The 23,464-nt window shown below is 54.1% G+C and overlaps 1 protein-coding gene across 1 annotated transcript in view; it reads left to right on the forward strand.

Moving 5' to 3' along the window:
• The first annotated feature begins 351 nt into the window (after positions 1-351).
• LOC149429067 (zinc finger SWIM domain-containing protein 5) overlaps positions 352-23,464 on the forward strand; it is a 35,956-nt gene continuing 12,843 nt past the window's right edge. The window contains exons 1-8 of the mRNA XM_089666768.1: positions 352-507; positions 4,529-4,702; positions 8,397-8,573; positions 11,946-12,092; positions 14,380-14,517; positions 14,648-14,908; positions 20,293-20,428; positions 23,084-23,241. Coding sequence (XP_089522894.1) covers positions 366-507; positions 4,529-4,702; positions 8,397-8,573; positions 11,946-12,092; positions 14,380-14,517; positions 14,648-14,908; positions 20,293-20,428; positions 23,084-23,241 — 1,333 coding nt within the window. The 5' untranslated portion in view covers positions 352-365. The remainder of the gene's footprint in view (positions 508-4,528; positions 4,703-8,396; positions 8,574-11,945; positions 12,093-14,379; positions 14,518-14,647; positions 14,909-20,292; positions 20,429-23,083; positions 23,242-23,464) is intronic.

Raw genomic sequence — 23,464 nt, forward strand, 5'->3', positions numbered from 1 at the left:
GGGATCTCTGTTTCTGGTGTTCCGATGCAGCTGGGGGGGGGGGGGGGGGAATCTCTGTTTCTGGTGTTCCTATGAAGCTGGGGGAGGGGGGGATCTCTGTTTCTGGTGTTCCGATGAAGCTGGGGGGATCTCTGTTTCTGGTGTTCTGATGCGGCTGGGGGGGGGGGGGGAATCTCTGTTTCTGGTGTTCCTATGAAGCTGGGGGAGGGGGGATCTCTGTTTCTGGTGTTCCTATGAAGCTGGGGGAGGGGGGGATCTCTGTTTCTGGTGTTTCTATGAAGCTGGGGGGGATCTCTGTTTCTGGTGTTCCGATGCGGCTGCGGTGTTGCTGGTAACGATGGTTTCTGTTCTCCCAGGTGCGGGAGATGCTCCGGATGAGAGATTCCAATGGGGCCCGCATGCTGACGCTGATCACGGAGCAGTTCATGGCGGACCCCCGGCTGGCGTTGTGGAGGCAGCAGGGAAGCGGAATGACGGACAAGTGCCGGCAGCTTTGGGATGAGCTGGGTGGGTTCCTCAGAGATCCGCAATCCATCTTCCCATCCAGATAGCAAACGTTCATCTCCCATACCGGATCCCATAAATGTCATCCAATTGAAATCATTTCTCCTTAACCCTTCCCCTCCTGATGATTCCCCCCCCCCCCCGGAGGATTCCCCCCTTCCTGACCACGCAATGTTTTCCAATACGGCACTGAGTTACTTTAACTGACAATTGCGCGGTCATGCAACGCTGCACCCACATGAAATTTACCTCCTTTTTTCCCCACAAATAGAGCTTTCCTTCGGTGGTATTTGATCACCTGTGCGGTTTTATTTTTTTTGCGCTATAAACAAAAAAGACCGACAGTTTAAAAAATAAATAACAATTTTTTTTACTTTTTGCTATTAAACACGTCCAATAAAAAAATTTAAAAAATCAAATTCGTCATAAATTTCTGCCAAAATGTCTCCCGCTCCGTGTCCCCCGCTCCGTGTCCCCCGCTCCGTGTCCCCCGCTCCGTGTCCCCCGCTCCGTGTCCCCCGCTCCGTGTCCCCCGCTCCGTGTCCCCCGCTCCGTGTCTCTGCAAAAAATGATTCCGATACGTGTAAATTAACTGGTTTACGTGACAGTTATACAAATGGAGGTGTATATACGGGGATTTAAAAAAAAAAAACAATTTTACACTAGTAATGGCGGTGATCAGCGACTTATAGCGGGACTGCGGCGGGCATTCTGACACGGGGGGGGGGGGGGGGGGAAACTGACTAACTGGCACTGACATCCCCAGTGACACCAATACAGTGATTGGTGCTAATAAAAAGCCCCCAACACTGTACTAATGGCACTGGGCAGGAAGGGGTTAACATCTGGGGGGATCAAAGGGTTAACTGTGTGCTGTTTTGCTAGGGAGACATGCTGTGCAGAGCTACAAAGCAGCATGTCCTTGCTGGCAGGAGAGAGACGTGTGGTGTTTTCATACAGACTCTTCCCCCGTCAGCTGCAGTTCCCCTCCACTTCTTGTTCTGACCCAGAAGTGATGTTACGATGAGAGATTGTAATGCAATCCCCGGGAAAGAATGCAATATGTGGGCAGCACAGTGGCTGAGTGGTTAGCACTTCCGCACTTCCATCTGGCAGTATTCGGGTCATCAGTTCGAATCCCAACCACGGCACCACCTGCCTGGAGTCTGCATGTTCTCCCTGTGCCTGTGTGGGTTTCCTCCGGGTACTCCAGTTTCCTCCCACACTCCAAAGACATGCTGGTAGGTGAATTGGCTCCTGTCTAAATTGTCCCTAGTATGTGTATGTATGAATGTGAGTTAGGGACCTTAGATTGTACGCTCCTCGGGGGCGGGGGCCTGATGTGAATGTACAATATATATGTAAAGTGCTGCGTAAATTGGCGGCGCTATATAAGTACCTGAAATAAATAATAATAATATGGAGCGATGTGCATTACATTCAGCGGAGGGGAGGCATGCCGGGTCTTTTAGACCTTGGATGTCTCAGAGAGAACCTGTCACCAAAAATCATCACATATATATATATTTGTGATGAAAAAAAAAAAAAGTGAATTTTTTTTTTCTTAATTGTAAAAAATGAAAGTTACACCCAAGCACATACCATCCCCCCCTAAAAAAAAATATTGAGACGCCCACATATACACACACAGAAACGTAAAAGCACACGCTACGCATGAAACCGTTGATTGTGATCCTCATGTCGCCGCGCACGCCAAGATGAGGGCGATAATTCTCACAGCAGACACCTCCGTACTGATGACCTAAAAGGAGCGTCGGCCTATAGAAAATATAGAGGACTGAAGTTCGTCGCCATTTCACGAGCGCGCGCGCCAGGAGCGCCAGTGGGGGGGACTCAAGAAGAGGAGGATCGGAGCTGCTCTGTGTAAAACGATTGCACAGAGCAGGTAAGCATAACATGTTTATTATTAACCCCTTCCAGTCCGGACACTTTCCCCCCCTTCCAGTCCAGACACTTTCCCCCCCTTCCTGTCCGGACACTTTCCCCCCCTTCCACTCTGGACACTTTCCCCCCCTTCCAGTCCGGACACTTTCCCCCCCTTCCAGTCCAGACACTTTCACCCCCTTCCAGTCCGGACACTTTCCCCCCCTTCCACTCTGGACACTTTCCCCCCCTTCCAGTCCAGACACTCCCCCCCCCCCCCCCCCCCTTCCAGTCCGGACACTTCCCCCCCCCCTTCCAGTCCGGACACTTCCCCCCCCCCCCCTTCCAGTCCGGACACTTTCCCCCCCCTTCCAGTCCGGACACTTTCCCCCCCCCCTTCCAGTCCGGACACTTCCCCCCCCCCTTCCAGTCCGGACACTTTCCCCCCCCCCTTCCAGTCCGGACACTTTCCCCCCCCCCTTCCAGTCCGGACACTTTCCCCCCCCCCTTCCAGTCCGGACACTTTCCCCCCCCCCCTTCCAGTCCGGACACTTTCCCCCCCCCCTTCCAGTCCGGACACTTTCCCCCCCCCCTTCCAGTCCGGACACTTTCCCCCCCCCCTTCCAGTCCGGACACTTTCCCCCCCCCCTTCCAGTCCGGACACTTTCCCCCCCCCCTTCCAGTCCGGACACTTTCCCCCCCCCCTTCCAGTCCGGACACTTTCCCCCCCCCCTTCCAGTCCGGACACTTTCCCCCCCCCCTTCCAGTCCGGACACTTTCCCCCCCTTCCAGTCCGGACACTTTCCCCCCCCCCTTCCAGTCCGGACACTTTCCCCCCCTTCCAGTCCGGACACTTTCCCCCCCTTCCAGTCCGGACACTTTCCCCCCCTTCCAGTCCGGACACTTTCCCCCCCTTCCAGTCCCGACACTTTCCCCCCCTTCCAGTCCGGACACTTTCCCCCCCTTCCAGTCTGGACACTTTCCCCCCCTTCCAGTCCGGACACTTTCCCCCCCTTCCAGTCCGGACACTTTCCCCCCCTTCCAGTCCGGACACTTTCCCCCCCTTCCAGTCTGGACACTTTCCCCCCCTTCCAGTCCGGACACTTTCACCCCCTTCCAGTCCGGACACTTTCCCCCCCTTCCAGTCCCGACACTTTCCCCCCCTTCCAGTCCCGACACTTTCCTCCCCTTCCAGTCCGGACACTTCCCCCCCCCCCTTCCAGTCTGGGCGCTTTCCCCCCCTTCCAGTCCAGACGCTTCCCCCCCCCTTCCAGTCCACCATGGTGACACTGTACTACTTGTGGGGGGTGATGAAGATTTTTTTTTTTTTACACTGATTGCTTTTACACCCATAACGGCTGTACAAGCAATCATTTCTCCTTCTCTCTGTCTGCATTCCTGCAGCCATTGAGAACTACTGTGTGAGCTGTGATTGGTCACAACTTGTCACATGGTACAAGGCTGTTGTGAATGGCCCTGTACCATGTGATCTCGGTGATCATTCACAGTTTTCACACGTAGTAAGCAATGATGTCAGAAGTGACATCTTGCTTACTACTCTGCATGTGATCACTGATTGGCCAATCAGTGATCACATGATCGGGACCTCACACAGAGGTGCCGTCCGACAATCGGTGTTCCAGTGTGTCCGGAGGACACAGCGGGCACCGGATGGCGTTGCTGAGCGCTCCCAGGGAGTGCACACAAGCAGGGGGCGAGGAGGCTGTTTATAAACGTCCACCCGCCCCTGCACTGCCACCGTCCTGCCGTTTATATACATGGGCCGGATGGGAGGTGGTTAAAAAAAAAATAAAAAAATAAAATGACGGTTTTGGAACCCCTTTAACTGATCAGCTCCTCTGATTGGCGGGTGCAGGACCAGTTTTGATGTCCGGCTGTATTGATGAGCGAACCATCTGAATCATCCAATTGGCAGCTTTGATTTTCCTAAATACGTTCATGTCAGGTCGCTCCACCCTGAATCATACGATTCCTGCTTTCCGGGATTCCTAAACCACATGACCCTCGTTGGCGTGCCATGCAAATATTCTGTGCTGATTGGATCCTCCTTGCTCACCGGAGAGGTGATACGTATTATTGCCGAAGTACTAAACCCCTCTGTGATTGGTGTTCTCTCTAGGGGCGCTGTGGGTGTGCATCGTGCTGAACCCTCACTGCAAACCGGAGGAGAAGGCCGCTTGGCTTCGGCAGCTGAAAAAGTGGAGCGACATGGATGTGTGTCCGCTGGAGGACGGAAATTACGGCAACGACCTCCCGAACATCACCAACGCACTTCCGCAGAGCAACGGTCACGGTAAGCACTTTACCTCCTCTGGCGGGGGCCTGTACTCCTCTGGCGGGGCCTGTACTCCTCTGGCGGGGCCTGTACACCTGTGGCGGGTGCCTGTACACCTGTGGCGGGGGGCCTGTACTCCTCTGGCGGGGCCTGTACTCCTCTGGCGGGGCCTGTACTCCTCTGGCGGGGCCTGTACTCCTCTGGCGGGGCCTGTACTCCTCTGGCGGGGCCTGTACTCCTCTGGCGGGGCCTGTACTCCTCTGGCGGGGCCTGTACTCCTCTGGCGGGGCCTGTGCACCTGTGGCGGGGGCCTGTGCACCTGTGGCGGGGGCCTGTACACCTGTGGCGGGGGCCTGTACACCTGTGGCGGGGGCCTGTACACCTGTGGCGGGTGCCTGTACACCTGTGGCAGTGGCCTGTGCACCTGTGGCGGGGGCCTGTACACCTGTGGCGGGGGCCTGTACACCTGTGGCGGGGGCCTGTACACCTGTGGCGGGGGCCTGTACACCTGTGGCGGGGGCCTGTACACCTGTGGCGGGGGCCTGTACACCTGTGGCGGGGGCCTGTAAACCTGTGGCGGGGGCCTGTACACCTGTGGCGGGGGCCTGTACACCTGTGGCGGGGGCCAGTACACCTGTGGCGGGGGCCCGTACACCTGTGGCGGGGGCCCGTACACCTGTGGCGCGGGGCCCGTACACCTGTGGCGCGGGGCCCGTACACCTGTGGCGCGGGGCCCGTACACCTGTGGCGGGGGGGCCGTAAACCTGTGGCGGGCCTGTGATAGGACCAATTAGCTCCCAGATTTGCTCTCTATGGTGTAACAAGCGCTGTGACATCACTTCCTGTGAGTTCACCTTCCATGACATTTCAGGAGGGAGCTGGGCCAGCTTTGCTTTGCATCTCCGTGCAGCAGCAGACCCTGCGACAGCGATCAATTGCTGGCCAGTAACAGGTGATTATTAGAAGTGGTCTGGGGGGGTGATTATTAGAAGTGGCCTGGGGGGGTGATTATTAGAAGGGGGGGGAGTGGGAGCACCACCACACCGGCTGCGTGGGCACTGACAGCTCAGCATCCTCAGAGGTAAGTACAGCAGGGTGGGGGGTGTACATTTTTTTTTTGCTGAATTCTGTAAATAATTTTTGAAGCGTGTGTATAAATGATTGTGCAGCCCTATTGGACATTTGGACCTGGGGGGCGGCCCTTGAGGCCCCTTATATATACTAAGCTGGCCATGACTGATCTCTATGTGTAATATTATCACGCGGCTGAACGGTTCTGTGCACAGCTCTCCTCCGTGTCACCATCTCCGGTCTCCTCCGACTCCTCTCCCCATTGTCATTCAGAAGTGGAGACGTGTGAATTCTGAATAATGTTGGTTTTGCTGAGAGCCGTTCTGCGTCCCGATTTGTTCTTTGCCCCCCTCCTGATAGTCTGATGAGCGCCACAAATCAGCAGCTGCGGCGTCGTTAGGCGCTCTTGTCCTGATTGCTCCGCACGCCAGGCTCTTGCCGGGAGGACAGGAGGCTGATTAGAGGCTCCGGATTGGATTCCCCTCCCACCTTCCCCACTGTCTAAATCTTCCACTCAGACAATACTTGTTACGTGAGCGAGGACGCGGGGCGGGAGCGGGCGCCGTGCGATCTCTGCCACCTACTTATACACGGCGGGAAGGGGGGTGGTAGGATTTCTGAAGATTTTGAAACTTTAAATTTCAAATTGACAACCTGCTTGAACATAACCCCGCTGTGCGACTTTGTTTGCGTCAGATTGGCAGCAGCCGCTGTGGCTGTTCCCAGTTGTACAGTTGGACGGCCCCCAACACACAGTGTCTCTGTTCAGGGACCTGCACCCACACGGTGGTCAAATTGGGGGAAGCGGTTGTGTCTGTGCAGCCGCTGCATCCCAATAGACATGAATGGGACTGCCTGCAGGGAGATGCATGGAATACTTGGACACACACGGTCCTCGCACGGGTGTATGCTATAGCAGGGCTGCATCTAGCCTGTCCGATGTGGGGGTGCAGTAAAAAATGTCAGGGGGGGGCAGAGGATGGGAGGTCAGCTGGGCAGAGGACGGGGGTCGCTGCAGGCAGGTCAGAGGACTGGGGTCGCTGCAGGCAGGTCAGAGGACGGGGGTCGCTGCAGGCAGGGCAGAGGATAGAGTTCGCTGGAGGCAGGGCAGAGGACGGGGGTCGCTGGAGGCAGGGCAGAGGACGGGGGTCGCTGGAGGCAGGGCAGAGGACGGGGGTCGCTGGAGGCAGGGCAGAGGACGGGGGTCGCTGGAGGCAGGGCAGAGGACGGGGGTCGCTGGAGGCAGGGCAGAGGACGGAGTTCGCTGGAGGCAGGGCAGAGGACGGGGGTCGCTGCGAGCAGGGCAGAGGACGGGGGTCGCTGCGAGCAGGGCAGAGGACGGGGTTCGCTGGAGGCAGGGCAGAGGACGGGGTTCGCTGGAGGCAGGGCAGAGGACGGGGTTCGCTGGAGGCAGGGCAGAGGACGGGGTTCGCTGGAGGCAGGGAAGAGGACGGGGTTCGCTGGGGGCAGGGCAGAGGACGGGGGTCGCTGCGGGCAGGGCAGAGCACGGGGTTCGCTGGAGGCAGGGAAGAGCACGGGGGTCGCTGCGGGCAGGGCAGAGGACGGGGGTCGCTGGAGGCAGGGCAGAGGATGGGAGCGCAGCTCCTTCTCCCATCCCTGCACTGCACACAGCCTGGGCACAGGCAGCAGAGCTCCCCCCCCCCACACAACACATAACTTAGATCAGTATAGTCAGTCAAGGACCAGGTTAGGGCGGTATAGTGGCAGGTTGAGGCAGCGTAGTGGCAGGTTGTGGCAGGTTGGGGCGGTATAGCGGCAGGTTGAGGCAGTGTAGTGGCAGGTTGGGGCAGTGTAGTGGCAGGTTGTGGCAGGTTGGGGCGGTATAGCGGCAGGTTGAGGCAGCGTAGTGGCAGGTTGGGGCAGTGTAGTGGCAGGTTGGGGCAGCGTAGTGGCAGGTTGGGGCGGCGTAGTGGCAGGTTGGGGCGGCGTAGTGGCAGGTTGGGGCAGTGTAGTGGCAGGTTGGGGCGGCGTAGTGGCAGGTTGGGGCGGCGTAGTGGCAGGTTGGGGCGGCGTAGTGGCAGGTTGGGGCGGCGTAGTGGCAGGTTGAGGCGGCGTAGTGGCAGGTTGGGGCGGTATAGTGGCAGGTTGAGGCGGTGTAGTGGCAGGTTGGAGCGGTGTAGTGGCAGGTTGGGGCGGTGTAGTGGCAGGTTGGGGCGGTATAGTGGCAGGTTGGAGCGGTGTAGTGGCAGGTTGGGGCGGTATAGTGGCAGGTTGGGGCGGTGTAGTGGCAGGTTGGGGCTGTATAGTGGCAGGTTGGGGCTGTATAGTGGCAGGTTGGGGCGGCGTAGTGGCAGGTTGGGGCGGCGTAGTGGCAGGTTGGGGCGGCGTAGTGGCAGGTTGGGGCGGCGTAGTGGCAGGTTGGGGCGGCGTAGTGGCAGGTTGGGGCGGCGTAGCGGCAGGTTGGGGCAGCGTAGCGGCAGGTTGGGGCAGCGTAGCGGCAGGTTAGGGTTGGCTTTGGGGGGGCACAACTAAAATCTGTGAGGGGCACAGCCCACCCCAGCACCCCCCTAGATCCGGCCATGCTCTGTGATTGCTGACGAATTGTCCTTTCATTATTGTACCTTCCATGTGATTTAGTGACCAGGTATATAAAAGTCTTCTCTTCCCATTTCCTTTTCAGATTCTTTGGTGCGGCCCAGAAGAACGGTTTTCACGCGTGCGATCGAAGCCTGCGACTTACATTGGCAGGACAGCCACCTTCAGAGAATAATCAGCAGTGACTTCTACTTATCGCCCTCCTGCCAGAGAGATGGAGAGAGCCTAATATTCAACTCTCAGGGGCAGCCGCTGTGGCTGGGTGAGCGCATGGATGGTGATATGCCGTGTACAGAGAATATGTAATCTTTGAGGGGCAGCTGCTGAATGGATGTGGATACAAGATGTACAGAGTGTATGTAATCTTTGAGGGGCAGCTGCTGAATGGATGTGGATACCAGATGTACAGAGTGTATATAAGGTCTAAGGGGCAGCTGCTGAATGGATGTGGATACAAGATGTACAGAGTATATATAAGGTCTAAGGGGCAGCTGCTGAATGGATGTGGATACAAGATGTACAGAGTATATATAAGGTCTAAGGGGCAGCTGCTGAATGGATGTGGATACAAGATGTACAGAGTGTATATAAGATCTAAGGGGAAGCTGCTGAATGGATGTGGATACAAGATGTACAGAGTGTATATAAGATCTAAGGGGAAGCTGCTGAATGGATGTGGATACAAGATGTACAGAGTGTATGGAAGCCCTCAGGGGCAGCTGCTGAATGGATGTGGATACAAGATGTACAGAGTGTATATAAGATCTAAGGGGCAGCTGCTGAATGGATGTGGATACAAGATGTACAGAGTGTATATAAGATCTAAGGGGCAGCTGCTGAATGGATGTGGATACAAGGGGTACAGAGTGTATGAAGCCCCCAGGGGCAGCCTCTGTGGCTGGGTGCAGACATGCTATATACCGAGTGTACATTAGATTCTGGGGGCAGCCGGTGTATATACTGTAGATGTGCTGTATACAGGGTGTATGGAAGGTCTGGGGGCAGCCGGTGTATATAGATGTGCTGTATACAGGGTGTATGGAAGGTCTGGGGGCAGCTGGTGTATATAGATGTGCTGTATACAGGGTGTATGGAAGGTCTGGGGGCAGCCGGTGTATATAGATGTGCTGTATACAGGGTGTATGGAAGGTCTGGGGGCAGCCGGTGTATATAGATGTGCTGTATACAGGGTGTATGGAAGGTCTGGGGGCAGCCGGTGTATATAGATGTGCTGTATACAGGGTGTATGGAAGGTCTGGGGGCAGCCGGTGTATATAGATGTGCTGTATACAGGGTGTATGGAAGGTCTGGGGGCAGCCGGTGTATATAGATGTGCTGTATACAGGGTGTATGGAAGGTCTGGGGGCAGCGCTGTGGCTGGGTGAGTGGATGGATATAGATACAGAGTGTACACAACCTGTCAATGCAGCCGCTGGATGTACAGTCAGGTCCATATATATATATATTTGGACACGGGTACAATTTTAGTTTTTTCAGGTGTTTCCCAAAACATGTTCCATCTCTAGTTCTATGAGGGATTTTATTTTGTTAAATTTTGAGTAGCATAATGAACATTTTCCTCCTGCATCCGCTGAATGCCAGCAGGAGAGAGAGGAGGAGAAGGCGGCTTTCAGCAGTAGAAGAATGGAGAGGATGGGTTCCTGTATATGCCGCCCAAGTGTAAAACACAATGTGACAGGGAGGCCGCACGGGCCCCCTGGAGCATGGAGTGGAGTTGCCATTGTGACCACTGACGCTACACCAGTGGTTGGGGGTGTGTGGTAAAAACACAGCTGAACTATGGGGTTTTACCGCCATGAAACTGCAAATTTAAATGAGCCCTTACTGTCCTGAGTCCCCTGTAAGGCTGCTTTCACACTGATGCTCTGCGGTTTGCCCACATCGGGGGTGCAGCTCAGGGCTTTGCCATAGACTTCTATTATATCTTGCAGGTGTAGCACTTTCAGAACACGCACCAAACCCACAGGATATAATGCAAGTCTATGGCTCAGTGCAGCTGACCTGCAGGAAAGGCTCCGTTGCTCTGCGCTGAACCCTCGGTGTGGGTAAGCCGCAGCACACCAGTGTGAAAGCAGACTTATAACACTAATATGCCCATTGCAAAACTATGTGTTTAATAATCTGATTGTTTCCTCTTCCAGCTTCTTCTGGCATTGCACTCCAGGCGGCTAGAAAGGTCCCAGGTGAAGTGCAGTTGGTTTCGCTCAGCCTGGGACAGGAGACGGCGCTACAGAGGAAGCATCGGTTTATGCGGCTCCGGCTTCCTCCTCTGCCAGCGCCGGCTCCATGTGCTCTGATGCTCTGGGATGGTGGATTGACAGCCCGAGATCTGGGCTTGCTGACCCTCCATCCCAGAACATGAGGTGGACATGAGGCAGAAAGGGCTCATTTAAATTTGTAGTTTCTTGGTGGTAAAACCCCATAGTTGAGATGTGTTTTTACCACACCCCCCAACCACTGGTGTAGCGTCAGTGGTCACAATGGCAACTCCACTCCGTGCTCCGGGGGGCCCGTGCGGCCTCCCTATCACGTTGTGTTTTACACTTCGGCGGCATATACAGGAACCCATCCTCTCCATTTTTCTCCTGCTGAAAGCCGCCTTCTTCTCCTCCTCTCTCTCCTGCGGGCATTCAGCGGATGTATGAGGCGGTCCACATCGGAGGGCTCCGCGTTCCTCGGGTTGAGCACCCCTGGTATACACGCTCTCAGGACAGGTTCCGGATGGCTGTGTACACAACTCTCCCCAGTGCTGCTGCTGTGGCTGGGTGAAGGGATGGCTGTCAATACATAATATACAGAATGTACACGGGGGGGAAGCCACTAGATAGACTGTGTACAGTGAGATGGTAGGGTGGGGGTCCTCGGGCCTGCCTTGAAGTCTAGGGGGAGAGGCGTGGCCATTAGGTTCCTTCCTCCCCTGTCCCTGGGGGGGGGTCTCTCTTCGACCTAGTAATTGGTGGTCGGCTTCGGCTAGCCACAAGGAAAGGGGTCCGCCAGGCCTTTTGGCTAGGTGGACCATGTGGAAACCTCAGTCCCTGTCAGGAGCCTCGCGCCCCGGGGGATCAGGGTAGAGGTCCTACCCCTTCGGGGGGTGGACTAAAGCACACCCCTAAGTGCACTTTTTTGTGTTTGTGTTTTGCACTTGCACGTTTTTTGTCCACTTTACGGGTTTTTCGTTTTTTTTCGCACCTCTGCGGACTTTAAAAAAAAAAGACTGTGTACATAGTATATAGAAGCTTTCAGTGGCAGCCACTGTGGCTGGGTCAGTGGATGGCTGTAGATACACTTGTGTGTGGAGTGTCCCTAAGCCCTCGGGGGGGCCGCTGCTGTGGATTCATGCTAGGCGTGAGTTCAGGGTGGTCAGGACCACCTAGATGGGGTTGACTGCTTCCTGAATTCTGTGTGCATTTGTTCCCCCGGTCATTGTTTTGTGTCAGTGAATGCACGCAGGGGGTGGGGGCTGGGCGCAGTAACACATAAAGCTGATTGGTTGAGATAATTGATGATCGGAAAGTTGTTGGACATGTTGTAGACATGATGTGCATCTAGCTGGAAAGATCTGCATTCTTCTCCTGTAACCACGCTGGCTAAAACTGTGTGTCTTTCTGTTCAGAACACGTCCCCACAGCGTGCGCAAGAGTGGACGCGCTGCGTTCTCACGGTTACCCCAAAGAAGCTTTACGCCTGGCCGTCGCCATCATCAGCACCCTGAGACTGCAGCAGCAGCGGCAGTTGGAGATCTACAAGCAGCAGAAGAAAGGTGAGGATTGGGTCAGCCATGGAGGGACTGGGGTGGGCCCAGGGTGGCATGTGCCTGCTGTAAAGGGGACAGCCGGGTTCTTCAGGGCAGTAGGCGAATGTGCCTAGCGTGGTATAAATATTCCTAGACCGTGTCATTGCAGGTGAAGGGATGGACTCTGCTCATCCGACCCCACGAGTCCAATATTAACCGTTTCAATACACTTTCCCCCCCAGGCCATTTTTCAGGTTTCAGCGCTCTCACACTTTGAATGACAATTGCGCGGTCATACAACATTGTACCCAAACTAAAATTTTATCATTTTCTTCACACAACTAGAGCTTTCTTTTGGTGGTATTTAATCATCTCTGGGGTTTTTAATTTTTGCTAAATTAACAAAAAAAGACCAAAAATTTTGAAAAAAAACCACATTTTTCTTTGTTTCTGTTATAAAAGTTTACAAATAAATAATTGTTCTTCATAAATTTAGGCCGAGATGTATTCTGCTACATGTCTTTGGTGAAAATAACCCAAATTAGGATGTATTATTTATCTGTAGGAAAGTTATAGAGTTCACAAACTATGGGATAGATCTGAATATTGATCAATCCTGAAGTACTGACAGTCAATCTAATTTCTTGAGGTCCAAGAATGTCAGAACAGTACAGATATCCCCCAAATGTCAGGACGGGACAGATATCCCCCAAATGTCAGGACAGTACAGATATCCCCCAAATGTCAGGACGGGACAGATATCCCCCCAAATGTCAGAACAGTACAGATATCCCCCAAATGTCAGGACAGTACAGATATCCCACAAATGTCAGAATAGTACAGATATCCCCCAAATGTCAGGACGGTACAGATATCCCCCAAATGTCAGGACGGTACAGATATCCCCCAAATGTCAGGACAGTACAGATATCCCCCAAATGTCAGGACAGTACAGATCTCCCCCAAATGTCAGAACAGTACAGATATCCCCCAAATGTCAGAACAGTACAGATATCCCCCAAATGTCAGAATAGTACAGATATCCCCCAAATGTCAGGACGGTACAGATATCCCCCAAATGTCAGGACGGTACAGATATCCCCCAAATGTCAGGACAGTACAGATATCCCCCAAATGTCAGGACAGTACAGATATCCCCCAAATGTCAGGACAGTACAGATATCCCCCAAATGACCCCTTTTTACAGAGCAGACAGTCCGACGTACTTCATAAGAGGAATGGCGAGTTTTTTGAAGTTGTATTTTTTTGTCATAATTTTTCCGAAAATGAAAAAAATAATTTTCACTATTTTTTTTTTTACATACTGTCACCAGTGCAGTACAGCGTCATCATATAACTGGCATGGCGGTGATCAGGGACACTGACTAGTGACAGTATGAAAAAAAATATATATATATATATTTTTTTAATTTTTTTATTATATTTAATTTTTTATTACATTTTTTTTTTTTTTTTTTTAAGATTTTTTGTTCATATTTTACTATGACCAAAATAGTACAATGTTACCATAGTAACATTGTACTACTTTGGGGAAGTGATCAGTATTTTTTTTTTTTTTTTTTTTTACACAATTTGCTTATAGCAAAGAATTACTCTGCTATATAAGGAAGCATTTACCTGAATGAAATCGATTCATTCAGCTTTTTTTTTTTTTTTTTGTGCTTAACTGTGATTTGGTCACAGCTAATCACATGACATGTGCATGTGACTAGCTGTGACCATTCACAGCTAGGCACTAGTATACAATGGATGGCATCATGAATGAAGCCATCCATGTATACAACTGTCATGTGACCTGCTGTGATTGGTCACAGCAGGTCACATGGTACCAGCAACGGGAGCCGGTACTCGGATCTGTCATCGGCCGTGTCCGAGGTGCACGGACGGCGACAGATCACACTGCTGCGCCGCTCTGCACTAGCGCAAACGGCGCATGTGCGGGAGCACGCCAAATGGCGTGCACCCGGAATGGAGGAACACATCTGAAGCCGCCAAACGGCCATTGGCCAAGGAATGCTAAGGAGTCAGAGGTCCGTGGTCGGAACGATGGCTGAGGCCATTCCTTATCATTGTACTCCTGGGGTTGGTTGAGAAACGTCCATCCCGTCACCTGTATCGGCTGACACTGGAATCGGTCAGACGCATGCTCCCCTCTCCTCTCTTGCCGGTGGGGTGATCTTTCTTCCATCCACAGCTTGGAGCGGCACCATAAAGTATACTTTTCACTGTAGACAGCGGGATTGATGGTCATTATAGTGCAGGTTGAGTTAATCGCACCGCCTTCTATTTGCAGAGCTGATTCAGAGAAATACAACCACAATCACCAATCTGGAGGGATGGGTGGGACACCCGTTGGACCCCATTGGGTGTTTGTTCAGCACACTGACCGAGGCCTGCCGGGTGGACGATGAGAATGCCATGGAGGGGCCAGGTATGAGGGTCGTCTTGTAAAGCAGAGTTACGTTCTGAACTGTGTGGGGGATCCCCGAGCAGATGTGGGTTTGGTGTCACCGTGTCCTCTAGCCTGTCCTCAAACCACGCGTGATCTTCTCTCCTCCCAGAGCTCAGCGAATCACAGCATCCAAACTACCAACACGTGTGCGTGTCCAGCAGCCCCCTGGAGAACGGCGAGTCGTACCTGTCGCTAGCACTGGAGGTAGCCCTGATGGGTATGGGGCAGCAGCGGCTTATGCCTGAGGGACTCTACGCCCAGGACAAAGTGTGCCGCAACGAGGAGCAGATCATTGCTCGGCTACAGGAACTGGAGCTGGACGCGGTGCTGGTGCAGACGCTGCGCAAACAGTGCATCCTTCTTCTGGAAGGTGAGAGGCAGACGGGCAGCTTCAGGGGCGGGGAACTGAACCTGGAGGAAGACATTAAATCGAGCTGTTTAAAGGGTTACTTCACATTTATAGGAACAAATGGAACAAGTGAACACCCTACACCCTGTCCACCCCACTGGTTCCTGCTGTATTTACCTCCATGGATGATGAGCTGTCAGTACCCATGCAGCCCGTGCAGCAGTCCGGAGATCTGAAATGCCCGCGCTTCTCCTCCTCCTCCTGCAGGGCTTCCGGGTTGTACAGTCAGGTCCATATATATTTGGGCACAGGCACACTTGTAGTTTGTTTTCAGGTATTTCCCAAAACATTGTCCAGTTATAGTTCTATGATGGATCTGGGCGGACAGTGCGCACTCTCAGGTGTAATTGGAGGGGATGTACATCCACATTGGGGGAGGGGTTTAGGAATTACAGCTGTTAGGAGTCGCCACGCCCCCTTTTTCAGGGGCTCAAAAGTAATTGGACAAATTCATATAATAATTACTAAAATGTTGATTTGTAATATTTTGTTGAGAATCCTTTACTGGCAATGACTGCCTGAAGTCTGGAACCCATGGACATGACCAAAGACTGGGTTTCCTCCTTTCTGATGCTTTGCTAGGCTCTGACTGCAGCTGTCTTCAGATGTTCTTTGTTTGTAGGTCTTTCTGCCTTTAGTTTTGCCTTCAGCCAGTGAAATGCTCAATGGGGTGGAGATCAGGTGATTGACTCGGCCATTGCAGAATATTCCACTTCTTTTTCTTCAGAAGCTCCTGGGTTGCTTTTGCAGTGTGTTTTGGATCATTGTCCATCTGTACTGTGAAGCGCCATCCAATCACCTTTGCAGCATTTGGCTGAATCTGGGCTGACAGTATATCTGTAAACACGGGAGAATTCATCCGGCTGCTTCTGTCACATGATCCATAACCACCAATGACCCAGTGCCACTGGAAGCCATGCATGCCCATGTCATCACACTGCCTCCCCCCGTGCCATCCCCCTGCCTCCACCCATGTTATCCCCCTGCCTCCGCCCATGTCATCCCCCTGCCTCCACCCATGTCATCCCCCTGCCTCCGCCCATGTCATCCCCCTGCCTCCGCCCATGTCATCCCCCTGCCTCCGCCCATGTCATCCCCCTGCCTCCGCCCATGCCATCCCCCTGCCTCCGCCCATGCCATCACACTGCCTCCCCCCGTGCCATCACACCGCCTCCCCCCATGTCATCACACTGCCTCCCCCCATTCATCACACTGCCTCCACCCATGCCATCACATTCACTATATCCGCCCTCCCCGGACCCCGCATTCACTATATCCGCTCTCCCCGGACGCCGCATTCGCTATATCCGCTCTCCCTGGACCCCGCATTCGCTATATCCGCTCTCCCCGGACGCCGCATTCACTATATCCGCTCTCCCCGGACCCCGCATTCACTATATCCGCTCTCCCCGGACCCCGCATTCACTATATCCGCTCTCCCCGGACCCCGCATTCACTATATCCGCTCTCCCCGGACCCCGCATTCACCACAGCCGCTCTCCCCGGACCCCGCATTCCCTATATCCGCTCTCCCCGGACCCCGCATTCCCTATATCCGCTCTCCCCGGACCCCACATTCCCTATATCCGCTCTCCCCGGACCCCGCATTCACTATATCCCCCGCTCTCCCCGGACCCCGCATTCACTATATCCCCCGCTCTCCCCGGACCCCGCATTCACTATATCCGCTCTCCCCGGACCCCGCATTCACTATATCCCCTCTCCCCGGACCCCGCATTCACTATATCCCCTCTCCCTGGACCCCGCATTCACTATATCCGCTCTCCCCGGACCCCGCATTCGCTATATCTGCTCTCCCCGGACCCCGCATTCCCTATATCCGCTCTCCCCGGACCCCGCATTCCCTATATCCGCTCTCCCCGGACCCCGCATTCCCTATATCCGCTCTCCCCGGACCCCGCATTCGCTATATCCGCTCTCCCCGGACCCCGCATTCACTATATCCGCTCTCCCCGGACCCCGCATTCACTATATCCGCTCTCCCCGGACCCCGCATTCACTATATCCGCTCTCCCCGGACCCCGCATTCACTATATCCCCTCTCCCCGGACCCCGCATTCACTATATCCGCTCTCCCCGGACCCCGCATTCACTATATCCCCTTTCCCCGGACCCCGCATTCACTATATCCGCTCTCCCCGGACCCCGCATTCACTATATCCGCTCTCCCCGGACCCCGCATTCACTATATCCGCTCTCCCCGGACCCCGCATTCACTATATCCGCTCTCCCCGGACCCCGCATTCACTATATCCCCTCTCCCCGGACCCCGCATTCACTATATCCCCTCTCCCTGGACCCCGCATTCACTATATCCGCTCTCCCCGGACCCCGCATTCGCTATATCTGCTCTCCCCGGACCCCGCATTCCCTATATCCGCTCTCCCCGGACCCCGCATTCCCTATATCCGCTCTCCCCGGACCCCGCATTCCCTATATCCGCTCTCCCCGGACCCCGCATTCGCTATATCCGCTCTCCCCGGACCCCGCATTCACTATATCCGCTCTCCCCGGACCCCGCATTCGCTATATCCGCTCTCCCCGGACCCCGCATTCACTATATCCGCTCTCCCCGGACCCCGCATTCACTATATCCGCTCTCCCCGGACCCCGCATTCACTATATCCGCTCTCCCCGGACCCCGCATTCACTATATCCGCTCTCCCCGGACCCCGCATTCACTATATCCGCTCTCCCCGGACCCCGCATTCCCTATATCCGCTCTCCCCGGACCCCGCATTCACTATATCCGCTCTCCCCGGACCCCGCATTCACTATATCCGCTCTCCCCGGACCCCGCATTCACTATATCCGCTCTCCCCGGACCCCGCATTCACTATATCCGCTCTCCCCGGACCCCGCATTCCCTATATCCGCTCTCCCCGGACCCCGCATTCCCTATATCCGCTCTCCCCGGACCCCGCATTCACTGTATCCGCTCTCCCCGGACCCCGCATTCACTGTATCCGCTCTCCCCGGACCCCGCGTTCACTGTATCCGCTCGCCCCGGACCCCGCGTTCACTATATCCGCTCTCCCCGGACCCCTCATTCACTATATCCGCTCTCCCCGGACCCCGCATTCCCTATATCCGCTCTCCCCGGACCCTGCATTCCCTATATCCGCTCTCCCCGGACCCCGCATTCACTGTATCCGCTCTCCCCGGACCCCGCATTCACTGTATCCGCTCTCCCCGGACCCCGCATTCACTGTATCCGCTCTCCCCGGACCCCGCATTCACTGTATCCGCTCTCCCCGGACCCCGCATTCACTGTATCCGCTCTCCCCGGACCCCGCATTCACTATATCCGCTCTCCCCGGACCCCGCATTCGCTATATCCGCTCTCCCCGGACCCCGCATTCACTATATCCGCTCTCCCCGGACCCCGCATTCACTGTATCCGCCCTCCCCGGACCCCGCATTCACTATATCCGCTCTCCCCGGACCCCGCATTCACTATATCCGCTCTCCACGGACCCCGCATTCACTATATCTGCTCTCCCCGGACCCCGCATTCACTGTATCTGCTCTCCCCGGACCCCGCATTCACTATATCTGCTCTCCCCGGACCCCGCATTCACTATATCCGCTCTCCACGGACCCCGCATTCACTATATCTGCTCTCCCCGGACCCCGCATTCACTATATCCGCTCGCCCCGGACCCCGCGTTCACTATATCCGCTCTCCCCGGACCCCTCATTCACTATATCCGCTCTCCCCGGACCCCGCATTCCCTATATCCGCTCTCCCCGGACCCTGCATTCCCTATATCCGCTCTCCCCGGACCCCGCATTCACTGTATCCGCTCTCCCCGGACCCCGCATTCACTGTATCCGCTCTCCCCGGACCCCGCATTCACTATATCCGCTCTCCCCGGACCCCGCATTCACTGTATCCGCTCTCCCCGGACCCCGCATTCACTGTATCCGCTCTCCCCGGACCCCGCATTCACTGTATCCGCTCTCCCCGGACCCCGCATTCACTATATCCGCTCTCCCCGGACCCCGCATTCGCTATATCCGCTCTCCCCGGACCCCGCATTCACTATATCCGCTCTCCCCGGACCCCGCATTCACTGTATCCGCTCTCCCCGGACCCCGCATTCACTGTATCCGCTCTCCCCGGACCCCGCATTCACTGTATCCCCTCTCCCCGGACCCCGCATTCACTATATCCCCTCTCCCCGGACCCCGCATTCACTATATCCGCTCTCCCCGGACCCCGCATTCACTATATCCGCTCTCCACGGACCCCGCATTCACTATATCTGCTCTCCCACAGTATACAGAACATAGAAATGCAATTATTTTAGTAAATATAAACTGCTAAATCCCTTTTCTCATCAGCAGTATAGAGCCGTCTTGTGATTTCTATCAGTGTCCAGCAGAGCACTAGTTAAGGCTTGTAGGAGGAGTTTTCATTCTGCCCTAGGAGGATGCAGAACCCCTGACCTCTGTCTGGACAGTTCTGATTTGCCCTGTTTCTGATCACATGCACTCTCCCAAGAAAAAAAAACAAAAACCCTCTCTAGCAATACACAACAAACTGAGCATGTGCAGAGTGACTCCACACGATATGCCTTATCAGGAGATAAGGGGGGGACACTGGAGGAAGGGGAGGATCATAGAAGACAGGATCAAACCGTGCAGAGGATTAACCCCTTAGGTTGCACAGTGAGTATAGCATGATTTACTGCATCTACAGACTGATTGTACTGCGGGGGGTTCAGGAACACTTTAATATGGAATGTTGTTATGGGTAAAGTTCTTATTTAACCTCTTCACGCCGGCTGAACGCAAATGTGCGTCCTCACAGCGCCCGGGCCTGGACATCGAGCGGCCGCACATTTGCGTTCTATTAAAAAAGGACATGTGCTGAGAGCGCATGCCTTGCGTGCTCCCAGCACACGTGTCCGGTACTCACGGAAAGGTCACGATCTCCTCTTTTGATTGGGACCGTTCCCGATCATGTGACCGCCGTGACGGCATGTCACATGACCCTAAACCCCACCCCGTCTCCCTGCTTCCGAAACTCTTAAAGGGCCGGGAGGCGCCGGCATGAAGGGATTGAAGCTGATCGGCCTTTAGTGGCTCTGGTTTTAGGCACAGTGCCGAGAATAAAGTGCAACTGAGCATGTGCAGAGCAGGACGGGTTAGTGTATTACTGGATTGTTGGTGCCTTACGTAGCGAGACGTGCCGCAGGGTCCAGCCTGAAGGGTTCCAGCAGATCTTCAGCAGCATGATCGGTGATTTATAGATTTCCTGTCCATGTAGAACTCTGCGGACTGCAGGGATGTTGCTGACACAATGCTTTGTATTGCAGGAGGACCCTTTAGCGGCCTGGGAGAGATCATTCACCGGGAGAGCGTGCCCATGCATACGTTCGCCAAATACCTCTTCACTGCTCTGCTGCCGCACGACTCTGACCTGGCCTACAAACTGTCTCTGCGGGCGATGAGGTGCGTATGGATCACCGTCTGTAATGATCATATCTCCTGACCTCGTTGTTCCCGGCGTGCCGGCCCTTCGGTCTACATCTGGAGGAATCTGATATCTCCTGACCTCAATGTTCCCGGTGTGCCGGCCCCTCGGTCTACATCTGGAGGAATCTATGATGATATCTACTGACCTCGTTGTATCCGGTGTGCCGGCCCCTCGGTCTACATCTGGAGGAATCTGATATCTCCTGACCTCAATGTTCCCGGTATGCCGGCCCCTCGGTCTACATCTGGAGGAATCTATGATGATATCTCCTGACCTCGTTGTATCCGGTGTGCCGGCCCCTCGGTCTACATCTGGAGGAATCTGATATCTCCTGACCTCGTTGTTCCCGGCGTGCCGGCCCCTCGGTCTACATCTGGAGGAATCTGATATCTCCTGACCTCGTTGTTCCCGGTGTGCCGGCCCTTCGGTCTACATCTGGAGGAATCTGATATCTCCTGACCTCAATGTTCCCGGTATGCCGGCCCCTCGGTCTACATCTGGAGGAATCTATGATGATATCTCCTGACCTCGTTGTATCCGGTGTGCCGGCCCCTCGGTCTACATCTGGAGGAATCTATGATGATATCTCCTGACCTCGTTGTTCCCGGTGTGCCGGCCCCTCGGTCTACATCTGGAGGAATCTATGATGATGTCTCCTGACCTCAATGTTCCCGGTGTGCCGGCCCCTCGGTCTACATCTGGAGGAATCTGATATCTCCTGACCTCGTTGTTCCCGGTGTGCCGGCCCCTCGGTCTACATCTGGAGGAATCTATGATAATATCTCCTGACCTCGTTGTTCCCGGTGTGCCGGCCCCTCGGTCTACATCTGGAGGAATCTATGATGATATCTCCTGACCTCGTTGTATCCGGTGTGCCGGCCCCTCGGTCTACATCTGGAGGAATCTATGATGATATCTCCTGACCTCGTTGTTCCCGGTGTGCCGGCCCCTCGGTCTACATCTGGAGGAATCTATGATGATGTCTCCTGACCTCAATGTTCCCGGTGTGCCGGCCCCTCGATCTACATCTGGAGGAATCTATGATGATATCTCCTGACCTCGTTGTTCCCGGTGTGCCGGCCCCTCGGTCTACATCTGGAGGAATCTGATATCTCCTGACCTCGTTGTTCCCGGTGTGCCGGCCCCTCGGTCTACATCTGGAGGAATCTATGATAATATCTCCTGACCTCGTTGTTCCCGGCGTGCCGGCCCCTCGGTCTACATCTGGAGGAATCTGATATCTCCTGACCTCGTTGTTCCCGGTGTGCCGGCCCCTCGGTCTACATCTGGAGGAATCTATGATAATATCTCCTGACCTCGTTGTTCCCGGTGTGCCGGCCCCTCGGTCTACATCTGGAGGAATCTATGATGATATCTCCTGACCTCGTTGTTCCCGGTGTGCCGGCCCCTCGGTGTACATCTGGAGGAATCTGATATCTCCTGACCTCGTTGTTCCCGGTGTGCCGGCCCCTCGGTGTACATCTGGAGGAATCAGATAATATCTGCTGACCTCAATGTTGTATATACTCAGGTGATGGTGTATCGATCCCTATTGTATATACTCAGATGGTGGTGTATCGATCCCTATTGTATATACTCAGGTGATGGTGTATTGATCCCTATTGTATATACTCAGGTGATGGTGTATTGATCCCTATTGTATATACTCAGGTGATGGTGTATCGATCCCTATTGTATATACTCAGGTGATGGTGTATTGATCCCTATTGTATTATACTCAGGTGATGGTGTATTGATGCCTATTGTATATACTCAGGTGGTGGTGTATCGATCCCTATTGTATACACTCAGGTGATGGTGTATCGATCCCTATTGTATATACTCGGGTGGTGGTGTACCGATCCCTATTGTATATACTCAAGTGGTGGTGTATCGATCCCTATTGTATATACTCAGGTGATGGTGTATTGATCCCTGTTGTTATATACTCAGGTGATGGTGTATCGATCCCTATTGTATATACTCAGATGGTGGTGTATCGATCCCTATTGTATATACTCAGGTGATGGTGTATTGATCCCTATTGTATTATACTCAGGTGATGGTGTATTGATGCCTATTGTATATACTCAGGTGGTGGTGTATCGATCCCTATTGTATACACTCAGGTGATGGTGTATCGATCCCTATTGTATATACTCAGGTGGTGGTGTATCGATCCCTATTGTATACACTCAGGTGATGGTGTATTGATCCCTGTTGTTATATACTCAGGTGATGGTGTATCGATCCCTATTGTATATACTCAGATGGTGGTGTATCGATCCCTATTGTATATACTCAGGTGATGGTGTATCGATCCCTATTGTATATACTCAGGTGGTGGTGTATTGATCCCTATTGTATATACTCAGGTGGTGGTGTATCGATCCCTATTGTATATACTCAGGTGATGGTGTATTGATCCCTATTGTATATACTCAGGTGATGGTGTATTGATCCCTATTGTATATACTCAGGTGGTGGTGTATTGATCCCTATTGTATATACTCAGGTGATGGTGTATTGATCCCTATTGTATTATACTCAGGTGATGGTGTATTGATCCCTATTATTGATGGAGTATTGATCCCTATTGATTACATCCTCTGTCCTCTCTCCTCCTCCAGGTTGCCAGTGTTGGAGAGCAGCGCCCCCTCAGGAGACGTGTCTCACCCCCATCACATTGTGTCCGTGGTGCCGAGCCGCTACCCCCGCTGGTTCACACTGGGACACCTGGAGTCTCAGCAGTGCGAGTTGGCGTCCACCATGCTGACCGCAGCCAAAGGTACGCCATTGTGCCCCGTGGTGGGCGGGACTAGGGGCGCCCTCTGATGGCCGGCTGTGTGATGTACATCCGTGTTCTCAGGGAAGAATCTCGTGGCCATTTCCCGCACCCTGACAAGCATAGATCTACACTCAGACAAAAATATTAATAAAACAAAAACAAAAAAACACCCCCCCCCCAAAAAACATACAAAAACCCTCTACACAGCCCCCTCCACAAAAAA

The sequence above is a fragment of the Staurois parvus genome, unplaced genomic scaffold, assembly GCF_062004578.1.
Source record: "Staurois parvus isolate SC_StPar_1 unplaced genomic scaffold, SC_StPar_1.0 ptg002829l, whole genome shotgun sequence".
NCBI classification, from domain to species: domain Eukaryota; kingdom Metazoa; phylum Chordata; class Amphibia; order Anura; family Ranidae; genus Staurois; species Staurois parvus.